Source organism: Panthera pardus, unplaced genomic scaffold (genome assembly GCF_024362965.1).
Source record: "Panthera pardus isolate Hobbes unplaced genomic scaffold, ASM2436296v1 HiC_scaffold_25, whole genome shotgun sequence".
Classification (NCBI taxonomy): domain Eukaryota; kingdom Metazoa; phylum Chordata; class Mammalia; order Carnivora; family Felidae; genus Panthera; species Panthera pardus.
In genome coordinates this window covers 44,582,864-44,599,370 of record NW_026526821.1, presented here as the reverse complement: position 1 = coordinate 44,599,370, position 16,507 = coordinate 44,582,864, and the positions used below count along the sequence as shown (strand labels likewise).

The following is a 16,507-nucleotide window of genomic DNA, read 5'->3' as shown; positions in this document are numbered from 1 at the left end:
CCCAAAAATGAACAGCAGTCAGAAATCTAGACAAGTGGGCTGCCACGATGTCTTGTGTTTGAGAATCTCAACATCTCCTCTGGAAGCGATCACTGCCAGGCAGCAGAGGACTTATCTCAAGGAAATGGTGTCCAACCGCATCTGAAGTTGAGTTTCTGAGGTGAGCATGCATCAGAATCACCTGAGGGGCAGAGAAGATTGTGGCCAACATACAACTTCCTGGGCTCTCCTCCAGAACCTACTGGATTGAAATCTCAGAGTTACACCTTTTAGATAAGAATGTTGGGTGTTTCCAGGGTGCACTGAAGTTGGCAGGACACCAGTAAAAGTCAGAAGAGCCAAGACTAAATGCTGAGGACTCAAGCTTTATCTCTGCCATTACTTTCTAACAGTGGAGAAATGTAATTTTTCTCAAATTGGAAAACTCCAGCCTTGACATCTGGTCTGTAAACACACAGTATAGACCTTCAGGGAATAGCAGAGAATCACTGGCTTTTACACCTTGCGGCCAGCCATCTGAGGAAAATACAGAGCTGCGGCAGCCTGGGTATTTCAGCTGGTTCAGCTCTGTGATTCACAGCCACGCATGAGGCAGATGACTGGTTGGCCCAAAGACCCTACTCGGGTGGGCATCACCCGCAGCCCAAAGAAGCAAAACCGCTTTACATCTTTACACATCATTAGCAACAATTATATTAAAAAAAAAAAATCATGGGCATGTCCCGATAAATCTGACTGAAGACAAGTTACTTCCCATCGAGTCCAGGAGGTGTCTGTACTGAGAACAGAGAAAGAAGCCAGTGTGGGCAATTCACTGTCAGGAGTGCACATGCCAAGTCTGTGCCCTGGGGAAATCTCAGCCTGTACTTTCTGCCTCATCACCTCGCCTTTCTGGGAATGGTCTTCTCTTTCTGAAATGCAGCAAAATACAGAGTTGCATTCATTTGCGCTATCTCCAAGCCATGTCTCTTGAAAACAGTAACTTTCAAAACCCGTCCTAAATTACCCTACAGGCAGGTTGAGCAAATGGCACACATGATCAATGTGGGTTCCTACGTTGCAGGACAAAGCTCAAAGCTCACTGAAACGAGTGTTTGAGAAGTCTGGACTGTGTGAACAGCAGAATCTTCTAGATTTGGGGTGATCATACCTTCCTCACAGGTAATAACTGAGAATGAGAACACAGAATCCACACATGTCTTTAAGTCTACCAACTGAAAGTTCAACAGAAGAGGCATGTCTTTAATTCCAATGCGGTGTAAATGAACTCTCTACTCTTGGTCAGATCTTTACCCTCCCGATGGTTAACGGCCCTTGGAAAGAGGTTGTAAACCCAAGATCTTCACTGTCAGGAACTGCTGTTGGCTGAAATATCTACTTGTTCCTTGTAGAAAGCCTTGTATTAAACATCACTTTTAGCTTAATTGTAGAGATATTTACAATTAAATAACCTACAGGGAAGTGCTTTGTAGACAGGTGAGTAAACCCTTCAGTGGATCTATTCCTGTTCTGTAGGTAAGAAAACTGAGACTTGAAGAGACTTTGATTTCTCCAAGGTCATTAGAGCTAGCAAGAAGGGAGAGGACCACAATTAGAAGTCAGATGTCCTAGCTTCCATTTCAGGTCTTTCTGATTTGCCCCCTTTCTTCCGGATGACTCAAGCTAAGGGGTCTGGATTTGTCCCCACAGGTGACATGGAGTCACAAGGGACTGGCATGTACAGGCAGCTCTGAGGACTGCCTGGGGGTGAAGGAGGGGGGCTGGCAGCGATGTTACTAGTTTTAAGACTGACCTGCAATGGGCTGTGTCAGTTCAGGCCAAAGACATAAAGAGCCTCAAGTAAAATGGGCTATGAAGGGACATACTGAGGACATTTTTACAAGATGAAAATCTACAATTAAGCCAAATGGGTATATGGTGGAATTGGGAGAAAGGTCAACTTAAAGTCATTCTCAGGTTGGGTGGCTAAGAGAGAAATAGGGGCTGAAATACTAGAAAGGGGGTCCTGTCTTGGGGAAGTCATCCTAAGTTTAGAGACATGTTGGGTTTGGGACAGAAGATATCCAGTACAGAGTGGCTTATCCGTGACTGGACCTTTGAGAGATGCCATTGCCAAGAAAATAGTGTGAAGGTGTCTGCACAAAGGTGGTAATGACCGTGGGCACTGTCCTGGGAGAGCATACAGAGAGGCAGAAGTAAGGTCCAAACCCAGGGACACCGACGCTGAAGAGAGTTACAGAGGAGACCATGAGAAAGTGAGAGGCAGTGGTCAGGGGATCACAGGGAAACAGCAGAGGACTCTCATGGAACCAGATAACCAGAGTCAGTCAAATCTCTTGTTGTGAGCACCAAACTATCATGCTGGGGTTCTGGGTGATCAAAGTAGCTGGAAAAAAGAAAAGCCACCTCCAGGCATAGACATCCATTCGCTCATTCATCACCAGAGACCTTGAACTTACTCCATGCGGAGGAGCTGCGTATAACCCCGAGTGGTGAGAAGGACGAGGAAGAGAAACAGCAAGGGACTCAGGTGAGGTGTGCATCCCACACTTACCACGATGAGCGCGACCACAGACAGCGTGTAGTAAATCGAATCCCTCAGCAGACACCACGAGGAAAGAGCCACAACCTGAAGGAAAGGGGGAAAAGACAGTAAGAAACAGGCTATTCCACAGCACAAAGGAGAAAGCCTGGCTCCTGGTGGCTCTGGCCAGTGATAAGCTGGAAATACACCCAAGTATTTCTGTCTCCTGTGCTGGTCCCAGTCAATCTGTCCGGTGATATGAATTTACTGAAGGCCTTTGGGCATATTAGTCTGGATCTTCTGAAAGGCAGATTCCAAGGTAGGATTAAACCTGCAACAATTCTGTGAGGGGGAGACACTCATGTGAGAAAACGGGGAGGGAGTCAGGGCGAAGGTAGGAGTGACCCCTGTGAAGGAGAGAGGGAAGGTCGGGGGGACGTGTTCCAGGCTGCTGGGCAGTGTGGGGAAGGCTCGGCAAAGCTGACTCAAAGACCCATGTCTCCCAGGAACCCACCAGCCTTAGCATCCCTTATGCCAAGGGGACGTTAGAGCAACCTACTCTGTGTCCTTGTCAATGCTCTAGTGTCTGCTGCAGCCCATGCTCCTGTATACAATGAGCCCCAGGCCTGGGCAGCGGGTGCCCTTCAGAAGGGGCCTGGAAAAGCCCAGTCTGCTACCCTCTTCTCTCACCTCTATTACATGCCTGTCCTTGTCGGCACCTGACTCCTGGTTTCATCAGAATTTTTAAAACATCGATTTGCATATTTATCTAGAGAAAACATTATTCTTGGCAGTTGGGCAATGTCCCTCTAAGGATACAATGGCTCTGCTGTGGGATGAGGCCAGGAGACATACTGCTGGGGGCTACGGCAGCCCTGACCTGCTGCTCCCAGACTTCCTGCAGGAGAAGAAAGCCCCTGGGTGAGACAAAGGAGGGCAATGGAGCCGCAGCTGGGCCATGGGGAGGAGCAGCTGCGGGCAAGGGGGGGAGCTGCAGACGCTAGGTCAGGATCTCTGTCCCGGAGGAAAAGTCATTTCTCCTTGGTAAGCCCTTCCAAGTCTCTTTTTAAGGGATGCATGCTATTTTCTCTTTGCTTTGTGGAGCAAGTCCATTTTGACTCTCACAAAGAACCTGGGACAGTCTGGAGAGATGCGTCAGACGTGCTTCCTGGGCTGTCATTCATAGCTCCCTCCCGCCTCCCTAGACAAGTGTCAGCCACCCCATGGCCACAGGACATGTCTAGCTGCCTTTGCCCTTGGCCTCGTACGTGAATAAGGACACAGCAAACGTCAGCTGTCAGCCGGGCCAGTGACAGGCACACGCTGCACCAAAGACAATAGAAAAAGGGATTCAGGGACAGGGCCACATTTGGAGCCTCCTCTCTCCCTGACTACTGTGTCAGTCTATAAAGAAAAGATCAGGCAAAGTCAAACCAGAAAAGGATTCAAATAACATGAAAGAATGACTTAAATAGAACCATAAATGAGTAATGAGGCCAGTCTCTTTCCATGAACACATTCTTTCACTTGTTATAGGGACACTTAGGTATTTTCTAGTGCTGATTTTGCCTTATTAGGCTTTGTATTTGCAGATCTAAGTTCCAGATGATGGGGTTGTCAAGAAAAGGACTCATGCCACAGAAATCACTTCAGAACAAATGTAAAGTATTCTTTACCCCTTTAAAAAGTTTTTTTAATGTTTATTTATTCTTGAGAGAGAGAGACAGAGCACGAGCAAGGGAGGGGCAGAGAGAGAGGGAGACACAGAATCTGAAGGAGGCTGCAGGCTTTGAGCTGTCAGCACAGAGCCTGACGTGGGGCTCAAACCCATGAATCTCAAGATCACGACCTAGGCTGAAGTCAAATACTTAACCGACTGAGCCACCCAGGCACCCCTTATTTACCCTTTTATCATCCTCTCCCCTTGTACAGTGTACCCATTAGCATCTATGCTCATCTATGGAATGCCGTACAGGGGACTGGACTGTCCATTTTCCAGCAGGTCATAAAATGTTGTGAATATTGACTCAATGTATGATGATTAGGAAAATGAACTTAAAACATGTGGCAAATATCAATTCTGAATTTCTTTAAAAAAATCACTTGGGCTTTTAGTTATAGCTCACAGATTGTGGACACATACCATGACCTTTGCTCTTTCTTGTTATAACAGGACAAGGTAATAGTAAAGGGCTTTTTTTTTTTCTTTTTTACAAGATAGACCCCCAAGGGAAAGAGTATATAAGAGCTGATCAGAGCAACAAAATTTTGGATGCTGGAAAGCAGAACAGTGGGCCACGCAGCTAGGCCATGTGCAGAGCTCTAAAAGTGGGAAGAAAGGAGGGTCTGAAAACAGGGACACTGAAAAGCTATTTAATCATTTAATCCATAAACTTCCTCACTCACTTCAAGCAGACCAGTAGTGAGGTGAGGTACCTCCTTCACCTTAATGGAAACAGGAAACCTGGCATGAAGAACATAAGTTCCAGAAAATAGAGGAGAGAGAAAATGATCAAATTAAGTAATTAAAGAAAAATTCCCAGAAGTTATAGATGGGCATTTTCTGAGTAAAACGGCTTCCTGAGTGTTCATCACAATGGACCAAAAAAAAAAAAAAAAAAAAAAAAGAAAGAAAGAAAGAAAGAGAAAGAAAAACGATGTACGCTGAGGCATATCATTATGAGTTTTCAGAGTGCTGGCACAGAGGAAAGGTCCTAGAAACCACTAGAAAGAGAGTAATGGGATTACATACAAAGGATCAAAACCAGAATGACATTTTATTTCTCAACAAAAGCACTGAAAACTAAAAGACAATGAGTGACGACTTTTAAAATTAGAGAGGAAAATGATTTTAGCCTGAAATTCTATGCCCGACCAAACTATTCATTAAAAGCGAGAGAAGCATAAAAATAAAAAGCTAAATTGTCTCAGAAAATTTACTTCCTGTGTACCCTTTCTCAAAGGCTGCTGGAGGATATGCCCCACCAATCACTATGCTGCACATCTAATGTACATCATTTAAAACGCACAGTTGACTTGGGGCACCTGGGTGGCTCAGTTGGTTCAGTGTCCACCTCTTGACTTTGGCTAAGGTCATGATCCTATGGTTTATTTGTTCAAGCCCCACGCCTGGCTCTGTGCTGATGGCGCAGAGCCTGCTTGGGATTCTCTGTCTCCCCCTCTCTCTCCCTAAAAATAAATTAATAAACTTAAAAAAAAAACCCAAAGCAAAACACAGTTGACTCAAAAAGGTGGGAAATTGGTGCTGGTGGGATTGGACGAGAGCTATCTTTCATAATAAGCTTTCTAGAATTGGTTGCCTCTTTCAGCTCTTTGCATATATGACTTCAATAAAAATTAAAACCTAAGAAAGTACGATACAAATTACCCATTTAGATGTGCTGCAAGAAATACATCTTGCATCAGGCCTAAATGCCAACTCTAGATGAAAAGTGGTTCATTTATCCTCCAGAACAGCTTTCAATCACTAGACCACCATCAAATTTAGCTTCAGATTCAGAGCCCACACCTGAGCAAAACCAATTTTTTTTTCTATAGAAAGGATGACCAAAAGACAAGTAAGTAGTCAAACCAGAGAAGAATTTCTTTCCGTACCCTGGAGGGAATTAATAGAGCATCGTTGATGAGTCCGTGATGTCTGTATTGAGAGCTGTGACCATGACCTCCTGTCTACCTCTACCTTACCTTCCTGTGATCACCATTCATTACCATGGCAGATATTTACCTGACACTTCCTGCAAATACAGGCATTGGGAATGGTTATGTCATCCAATCCTATAGTGACTGATAAGAAGGGTCACTGTCACCCTTGATGGCCAGCAATCTGGGCAAGATGGTGCAAGTAGCAGTGGGGAAGAGCTGCGATCTGAACCCAGGAAGCCTGGGTCTCAAGCCTCTGTCCCTGCACACTCCGGCACAAGGCCTCCCTGCAGGCAGCAATGAAAGCACACACTGATTCATTACTGCCTCCCACAGAGATCTTTTCTCCATGACTTTAAGTCATTAGGTAGGTGTTTTGGAGATGGTAGCCAAAGGAGGGAAGAGCTGAAGGTGGGAGACAAAAAAGCAGTGACCACAGCTCAATTAAAAAAACCATTCTGCTTTAGGGGCGCCTGGGTGGCTCGGTCGGTTGTGTCAGACTTCAGCTCAGGTCATGATCTCACTGTTGGTGGGTTCGAGCCCCACGTCGGACTCTGTGCTGACAGCTCAGAGCCTGGAGCCTGCTTCCGGTTCTGTATCTTTCTCTCTCTCTGCCCCTCCCCCACTCGCACTCTGTCTTTGTCTCTTGAAAATAAATAAATGTTAAAAAAATTTTAAAAAAACATTCTGCTTTAAAAAGATTCAGGGCAAGTAATCAAAGCAGAAAGGAGTTGCCATAAAGACTGTAGACATGGACACAGTATAGACATATTCCAGGAGCAAGAGAGTCCGTTAAACAAACTGGAAACTCCTCTGTTTAGCTAGTTTGGTTTGTTAAAACAAACAAACACCAACACAGCTCATTGTTCTGTGTCTGAATGTTTCACTTTTCCACAGACTGGGGGACGTGGGGTCTAAGGCATTCCCTTTGCTTCTCAGTGAAGGGTCTTTTTTCTTTACATGGGGGTCAGCAACCATCGGACTCAGATCCTGAACATATTTATTGATAGAGAGGGACATGTTAGCACTTCTGCATCAAACTGGGAGCCTCTCTGTCATCTGTTGGCAGGTGTCTCCCAACTCAGAGCAGGGGAGGCACCGATGAGAAGACAATGCTTCCTTAGCACTCTGCAAAATGGCTGCAAGGAAGACTGAGAAGTCACTCTGGCGAAGAGACTAGAACAGGGCTCCTGGGAGAAAACCAACAGTGAGTAATCCTGCCCTTGACCTCGTTAATCAATGATACAGATGGTGCAGATTACAGAAGGCCATCGCTGGCACACTCCTCCATAAATTAAAGGCAGAGGCTCTATTTCCCCTAGCTCCAGGAATCCTTCACAATTGAAATTTCATCTTGGTATTTCTTGATCATCTTTTCTATTTCTGGAGTGCATTTCACACTTTTTCTATTGAATATGCAGCTTTAGTTTCCTTTTTATAATTTCATTTAGTTTCACAGTGGCATAATGCCAAAAGAAAAAAAACCCAAAACATCACACTTCCAAAACAGAGGAAAAAACACATTCTCCTTTATTCAAATGTTGAGTGATAATCTTCTTGAATTCTGGCTCCTTCGAGGAGGTTAAAAGTTAACTAACTGTTCACAATAAAATGATATATTTTTTGTAGATGATTACTGCAAATCTATATGCAGCTGTTTATATATAGGATAATATACACACATAAAATATATGGAGATATATGGTATAAATGTATATAATGCAATGTAATATATATGATGATTTTTTTAATGTTTATTTTTGAGAGAGACAGAGAGAGAGAGAGAGAGAGAGAGCGCAAGCACGAGTGGGGGAGGGGCAGATAGAGAGGGAGGCACAGAATCTGAAGCAGGCTCCAGGCTCTGAGCTGTCAGCACAGAGCCTGATTTGGGGCTCAAACCCACGAACTGTGAGATCATGACCTGCGCTAGTTGGATGCTCAACTGACTGAGCCACCCAGGCACCCCATGACGAGTTTTCTCGATGAACAGTGGAATTTGACATTGTAGACCCATTTTAAAAGGCACAAACACCCCGGGCTTGTAAGTGCTTTGCCTTTTTGAAAAACGATTGAAGCAGTCGGAACAGCATAATAGTTACACGACACAAAACATACAACGATCCTCTCAGAGAAATGTTTGTTATTTCACACAGATTTCACGGAAAAAGGATTAGAAAAATCATAACATGAGTTTTGTTCCAAGCTTTTGAGCTGACACAATTTCTACAGCCAATTCTTATCTCAGGAAAGACAGCCATACGACGTGGGGCAAGGATGGGCCTCCGGGGTGTTCCCCAAACACTCTGGGAGCACATAAAATTCACAAGCGGTGTTCAGAACAGGTGAGGGCCTGACCCGGGTTTTCTTCCCATGGGGAAGTCTTGGCACTGCTGTCTGTTCATTATTTAACTACACTTTTTTTTATGTTTATTTTTGAGAGAGAGAGAGAGAGAGCGTCTCTGTTGGCAGAGGAGGGGAGGGCAGAGAGGGAGACACAGAATTTGAAGCAGGCTCCAGGCTCTGAGCTGTCAGCATAGAGCCCAACATGGGGCTCGAACCCACGAACCATGAGATCATGACCTGAGCAGAAGTCAGATACTCAACCAACTGAGCCACCAAGGCACCCTTAAAAAAATTTTTTTTAATGTTTATTTTTGAAAGAGAGAGAGAGAGAGAGACAGAGCATGAGTAGGGGGAGGGGCAGACAGAGAGGGAGACACAGAATCCGAAGTAGGTTCCAGGCTCTGAGCTGTCGGCACACACCCTGACATGGTGCTCGAACCCACGAGACGTGAGATCATGACCTGAGCTGAGGTTGGACGCTTAACCGACTGAGCCACCCTGGCGCCCCTCAACTACACTTTTTAAATATTTTGATCCTGGGAAAAACCCCTGATATATAAATGACTCCTGCTTTCTGGTTTATAGTCAGAAATGGACGGTAATAATCAGGTCATGTTAAAAGACAATACTATGCTTTTGCAGAATACAGTGAACTTTGGCTTATTAATCTTCACAAATTAAAATTCACAAAATGAATTTATATTTAAAAAATTTTTTTCTAGGAAATCTCATCTTGAGTTATACTTTTAGGTGAGGAGAACAAATGAGAAGTAAACAAGCTGCCACTGGAGATATAGTTAAATAAACATGAGGCCACACCAGGACAGGGCAGACACACAGTAATGTCTTGAACAGTCTTCATTGATTGTACTGAACAATAACCACGGACGCTCATCATGACCCAGAGTGCCCAGGACTCAGAAGTGCCTTCTCAATCATCCAAAACATTAGTGCAGGAGTTTTCATGTCAAATGTAAGCTGTTGCCTGGTAGGTGTTCAAAATGTGGTAGCTTAGACTGTTCTCATACACATCAAACTTCACAAGGAGTCAGCTTTGCCTTAAGGAAGAAAATCCCAGACTTGCTGGCTGTGCTCCTGGAGCCCTTTGTCCACTCTAGGACAGGGTGTAGAGCATACATTCACCATCAGGCATTGCTGTGCCAGGTGCCGGCACCAGGTACAAGTAAATGTAGGGTATGAGGGTAATTTCACCTAATGGGGATGTGATTCCACCCAGAAATAGAGCCCGAGGCAAGGATTTGAGTTCACCAAGGTTATTTGGGAGGTGGTGGTAGGAAACATTGCTAGGGTCTGGGGAAAGTGAGGTAGATGACAGAAAGAAGACAAGGGGCAAATTATAGTAGGGGGCAACTGGGGTGCAATCCTGATTCCTGGTGGGGAGTTCTGGGAGGCCCTGGAGAACACGCTTCTTCCCTTGTCTTGCCCCAGGGCAGAGGGAGCTGGAGTATTTATCCACCCACTCCCATTGGTCATGGTTGAGGGCTGCACCCAGGACTGTTAATACCTGGTACTCCCTGTCCAGGGGCAGTGACCAAGGAGAGCCTTCAGAAAGAGAAATGCAGTCAGGCTGGTGGGAACTGAAAGGGAGAGGATGAGGGATCACGGGTGGGGCACCAGCAGTGTCTGCCGTATCCAAAACACGGATTTACACAATGAGGCAATAATCGGGGTAAGCATTCTCTCCATCTCTCTCCCCCCAACTCCCTCTCACACACACACACACACACACACACACACACACACACGCAGTTCTGTAAACTTAAAAATACAACCCAATCCCATTTACATAAGGTTTGAAAGCACAACATACTAACTTATGCTGTTTTTTTTTTTAAGTTTATTTATTTATTTTTAAGTAACCTCTACCTCCAATGTGGGACTCTAACTAGCGACCGTGAGATCAAGAGTCGCATGCTTTACTGACTGTGTCAGCCAGGTGCCCCCAAAATTATGCTGTTTAAGTCTGGAATGGTGTTCCCCTTGGGCCAGGGATAGAGTCTGAAAGGGCATTCTCCTTCTTGATCAGGGTGCTGGTTACTGGGTGTGCTTGGTTGGGAAAAGTCATTGAGATGTACTGATGATATGTGCACTTTCCTGAATGTTTGTGGTACTCCAATAAAAACGCTACCCACACAAAACAAAAATGCAATTACAGTGCTAGTTATTAATATTAATGACACATATTAACTTTAATAGTAACTACTCCATCACACTTGGAGTTGGCTTATTAGTGAAGTTTCCAGGTAAGATACAGGACACAGGATACAGTTAAATATGAATTTCAGGTAACAACAAGTAATTAAAAAAATAGAAGTATAATTTCAAATATCACCTGGGAAATATATTAAAAATATATTTGTTGCTTATCTGAAATTGCAGTTTAATTGGGTGACTTCTATTTTTACTTGCTATATCTGGTAATCCTCCTTATGACATTTCAGGCATTGGTTAAGATAACTACTTTGCCTTTCCTTTAAATAAGTACAAAATTGGAGGTTTAGTGAGTTTGGAATGAATATTCTTAAGGCAAAGGGAAAGCTGAATTTTTTCTATGTTGTCTATCTTCTGCTGGATATTGATTGCTGTTTTATTCTGGTTGTTTGGCCTGCTCAGAGTATCTTCTTCCCTTTGTTTCTTGTTAACTGCAGTAATTGCCAATGCCAAGATGTACATTATAGTATTTTGTGGTTGTAGGGGGGATTTCTACAACACCAAGACTTTTGGCTTCTCTCGGAAATATCTGAAGACCTGGCAACCTGGGGCATTCTCATGTCACTGTGGAGCCATCAGGCATGCCTTCTTTAGATAGGACATACATTCATCAGCTTAACACTGTCCCCTTGATTCTACTGCCCCAACTCCAAAGTCAAGAGTCAGCTGCCATATATTACTTTCTTTCTGCTCTTGTTCTTAGACTGACCACTTCACTCATGTATTATATTCCTGGGCTCTGCAGGAATATACATTTGTGATTCCTGACCTAAAAGAATTATTTTAATTAGTGTTGACAATACTAAAGGCACCAGCTGCCATTTCTTCACAGTACAACATTGTGTTGGAGGTCTTCAACATTTTGTGTGATGCATGCCTTCATACCTTATGGACCCCTTTTCAGAAGTGTGTATTGAAAGATATAAAATAAATAACAAAGAATTACAAAGAAGCAGATTTCTTGAAATCTGGTTATCAAAACATTGAGATATTAGTGATATATGTGTTTCTTTATTAACAAGAGCCAGTAAGCTTCCTTATTATAAGAAGAGTTAGCCATTTCAATGTAGTGATGAGAAAGGAGAGCGACCCAAGATAATCTGCAATCTCTGTAATGTAGCATGAAGGTATCTTGTATTTCTGCTGGAGATGAAATCAGGTACTGTGACTACTACTATGGCTTGGTGCCTCATGAATAATGAAGTAAAATGTTAAACATATGTGGTCAGTAAAAATAAGTAAGGATGTAATTTTTTTCTCACTCAAGTTCACAGACTCCTCTAATCTAGTTTTTGAAACAGAAGTCCTGAGGTTCTACTCCTTCTTGGCTCCTGGCTTTTCATTATTTCCTCAGTTGTCCCTTCTGCCATAAAGGGGGTGGGAGGTGAGGGGGCTCTCAGTCCCTTCTGGGTATGCAGATGAGAACTCAGATGGAGGGGTTTGATGCTAATGGCAGAAACACTATTTGCTCAAAACCACACTCAGATATCACCTCACACCAGTCAGAGTGGCCAAAATGAACAAATCAGGAGACTATAGATGCTGGAGAGGATGTGGAGAAAACGGGAACCCTCTTGCACTGTTGGTGGGAATGCAAATTGGTGCAGCCACTCTGGAAAACAGTGTGGAGGTTCCTCAAAAAATTAAAAATAGATCTACCCTATGACCCAGCAATAGCACTGCTAGGAATTTACCCAAGGGATACAGGAATACTGATGCATAGGGGCACTTGTACCCCAATGTTTATAGCAGCACTCTCAACAATAGCCAAATTATGGAAAGAGCCGAAATGTCCATCAACTGATGAATGGATAAAGAAATTGTGGTTTATATACACAATGGAGTACTACGTGGCAATGAGAAAGAATGAAATATGGCCCTCTGTAGCAACGTGGATGGAACTGGAGAGTGTGATGCTAAGTGAAATAAGCCATACAGAGAAAGATACCATATGTTTTCACTCTTATGTGGATCCTGAGAAACTTAACAGAAACCCATGGGGGAGGGGAAGGGGAAAAAAAAAAAGAGGTTAGAGTGGGAGAGAGCCAAAGCATAAGAGACTCTTATAAACTGAGAACAAACTGAGGGTTGATGGGGGGTGGGAGGGAGGGTGATGGGTATTGAGGAAGGCACCTTTTGGGATGAGCACTGGGTGTTGTATGGAAACCAATTTGACAATAAATTTCATATATTGAAAAAAAAAACACTATTTGGGGTGATCTGGTGATTTCAGTTATGTGTGTTTCTGTTTCAGCCATTATTGTGGAGAGAAACTTGGCTATATTTATATCATTTTCCAAGAAGAATTGAAGTGGCTCACAAATATTCATTCTTCCACCTCATCCTAGTAAGTGCAGAATGGGTGTCAGTCCTCTGGGTGAAGAGATGCTCTCCCCACAGCTTGGTGCATGCCTCCTATTTACCCCAAGTGTGGTCCAGAACAGCTGGTTTGAACTGCAGCTCTCAGGCCCTGAGCTAGACCTGCTGAATCAGAATCTGCATCTTAACAAGACCCCCAGATGACCCACATTCACATTACAGTGGGAGAAGTGCTGGACCAGAGGACAGAGAATTTTTTGGGTCTGGATCACACCTGTGGAACTGAAATGTAAAGAGCAGGAGGCTGGTAGGGTGGCCCTTGGCCTTCACACTGGGCAGTGGGGCTGGACTCAATGCTGTGGGCATGAGTAGTTACTTAGGATCTTCACGCCAAAGAGCAACTGTATATGTCTGAGCTGTAGCTGCAAATTAGAAGCACCCTAATGCTTCTATATATGGAATTTCCTACTTCATCAGTTTCTAACATCAACTCTGCTGAAGATGCTGGGAGATCACCCCTTTGTACTGTCCCTTTGTAGAACCATGCTAGAGAATTCCAGCTCCCTTGTGCGCTCTCTTATTCTATCTGCTGAATAGATGGGATAAAGAATCCAAAGAAGACTGGTGCTGAATTTATTTTTATTTTATTAAAATTATTTTTAATGTTTACTCACTTTTGAGAGAGAGAGACAAGAGAGAGAGAACATGAGCAGGGGAGGGGCAGAGAGAGAGGGAGACACAGAATCTGAAGCAGGCTCCAGGCTCTGAGCTGTCAGCACAGAGCCTACATGGGGCTCAAACCCATGAACAGTGAGATCATGACCTGAGCCAAAGTCAGACGCTCAACTGACTGAGCCCAGGCACCCTGAATTTATTTTTAAATTTATACTATTTGAGGTAGCAGCCAGATATACGTAGGAAGCAGGCATCTCCTCATTTCATTGGTTATGAAACCTAGAAGGACAGTCTCAAGCTAAAGGATCATGTCAGTGTCCCAATCTGTGATGCATCATCATAGGTAGTAGGGTCCCCAAATGCTGTGGGGCTTCTCTTCATTTGGAGCACTGATGAAAAAGGAAGTTAACACATATCATTTGAGTTCCGACATGAGATAGTGAAGACCATGTATTTGAGTTAGGCTTATGGAAGTAAGACCCTGGCTTAAATTACACAATTACAATAGTGTTTGATGTCCATAATAGTGCTACATGCAGAAGCTGATGTCCTTGCTGTCGGAAACCTGGTAGTGGAATCATGAGGGACAGGACACACCACTTCCCTCTAAACATTAAAATATTCAAGACAAAAAGGACAGAAAAACAGTAGAGCCAGCTCCCCCCACCCCCACCCCAGCTCACAGACTTAGGTATGGATTTAGAAGTGTTCCTTTCATCCCTGGAAGGATCCATGTTTCTCTGGCTTCATCAAGTTATAGAGGAGAGGCAACATGGATTATATACTTTAAAAATTAAGATGTCTACCCACTGTTTGACAAAGAATAGGACTTTTGCAATATCAGGAGTTAGTCTGACTTATAACAGACTATGTGTTCAAAGGAAACGTGGGAGGCCACCACCTGTGGGGGCTCTAGGTTGGGAAGGAAGCACCTGTCCCCTACTCGTGAGTGGATGCAGGGCAGTGATATTTTCATACTAAAAAAGTACTGGTTGCTACGTCTGTGTGGCTCATCCGGCTGCAGTTGATCTGTCAGGCAATCTATTTTAAGCAATTTCTGTGACTCAGGGCAGGGACAGCAGGTGACGTTCATGAATTGATTCTGCAGCCAGGGCAAATTGAACCAAGAACATTTCTTTAATGAGTGCTTGGAAGATATTCCCCCCCCCCCCACATTAAGGAAATCAAGAATTAAAACATGGTGACACCAATAACACATCCTGGCTTTATCTGTGTTAGGCAATAAAACAGAGAGCTGAGGGAACGGAGTGATCAGGGCAGCCAGTAACACCAGCCAGCCAACCAAAACCTCCTTCCCCAGGAGCTGAACAGTTCTCAGCCAAAAACATGGCAAGAGGTTATCTAAGAAGTTAGGTTAATTTTTCACTTTGCAGATGACTGTGTTAGGTGAAAGGTAGTTAGCACCTTAGCTGTTGATGGAATAAGAAATGTAATCAAAATGCAGTATGGAAAGTACAATAGTAGGGATATGTGTTTACACTGTGCGGAGGAAGCCAAGACAAGGAGTGGGTTCCAGGTGACTCCCAGGAATGGAGATCCCTGTCCCTCTGTCCGCACTTCCCTCCTCGGCATTCATTCTCCGCACTTTTCAGTTTCTCCCCAGATTAACCATTAATGTGCTGTGTGATCAGGATCATGGCCTATGCTCTTCCTTTTCTCAGTCCTCTACCTGGAATGATAATATTTACCCACACTAGACTCTCAGCAACGTGCAAGGATTTATTCAACAATGTCTGAGAAAATCCTATAATTTGGAAGTGAAAGGGATCTTGGGCATGTGTGCATTTGAAACAAAGAGCACTTGGCAAGTTGTGGCCTTATCTGGAGCACCCTATCTCATTTCTAGGTAGGAAAAGGCTTCTGTGAGCAATTTGGAACCTTCTGGGACCAGTAGTAGGGCTGTTTCCAAAGAGGCCCTGGTACGCAGTGAAGTCCCTTCCTATAACAGTCAACGCCTTAAAATTAGTTCTTCTGTGTCAAATATTATACTAAGCACCTTATATGCCTTTTTCCTTCCAATCTTTCAATACTTCCGTTTTACAGATGAGTCAACTAAGGCTTAGTGAGGTTACACAATTACCTACAGTTCACAGTTTGAAAGTGATTGAATCACATCTTGAAACAGGGGTGAACACCCACAGAGCCCCCATGGTCAGCTCCTTGCAGGTGACTGGCAAGAATTATCTGCTCATAAGAATGACCTGGGTGTGTTTGACAAATACAGATTCCTTAGCTCAATCCAGACCTTCTGAATCAGACTCTCTCAGGAAGGCCTGGTTCTCAGCCTTGGCTGCCCTTTGGAATCATCTGGAAGTTTTATGAAACACTCATGCTTGAGTCCCCCCTTCAGAAATGGTGAGTTAGCTGAGCTGGGCTGTGGTTTGGCCGCTGGAATTTTTCATTCGCAGGTGATTCTAACTTCCAGCAGGGGTTGACACCACTGCCCCTTCCTGCTATGACCTGTTAGGGTCACAGATGTCCAGATAATAAGAAATGAGAAACTACCCTGTGCTCCCCAGTCGCACACAGCATGGAAGAAAACCCCATTCTCTGTATATGAGGTTTTGAGAGATGGCAATGAATTTTATATCTTCCTTATGAATATTTCAGAGTCTACACACTAGGAGTGTTGCCATTCATCACTCTGCTTATAAAGTAAATCTGTTTTAAAATCTCTTCTGGATTTATAATAAAAATTCAGTTTGAGAGTCATGTCAGTGTAAAACAAGAAGT

General features: G+C 43.9%; 1 protein-coding gene across 1 annotated transcript in view; it reads right to left on the bottom strand.

Annotated features, from left to right (window-relative positions):
- Positions 1–16,507, bottom strand: part of SLC24A3 (solute carrier family 24 member 3) — a 479,630-nt gene that overhangs the window by 63,422 nt on the left and 399,701 nt on the right. The window contains exon 7 of the mRNA XM_019462411.2: positions 2,555–2,629. Coding sequence (XP_019317956.1) covers positions 2,555–2,629 — 75 coding nt within the window. The remainder of the gene's footprint in view (positions 1–2,554; positions 2,630–16,507) is intronic.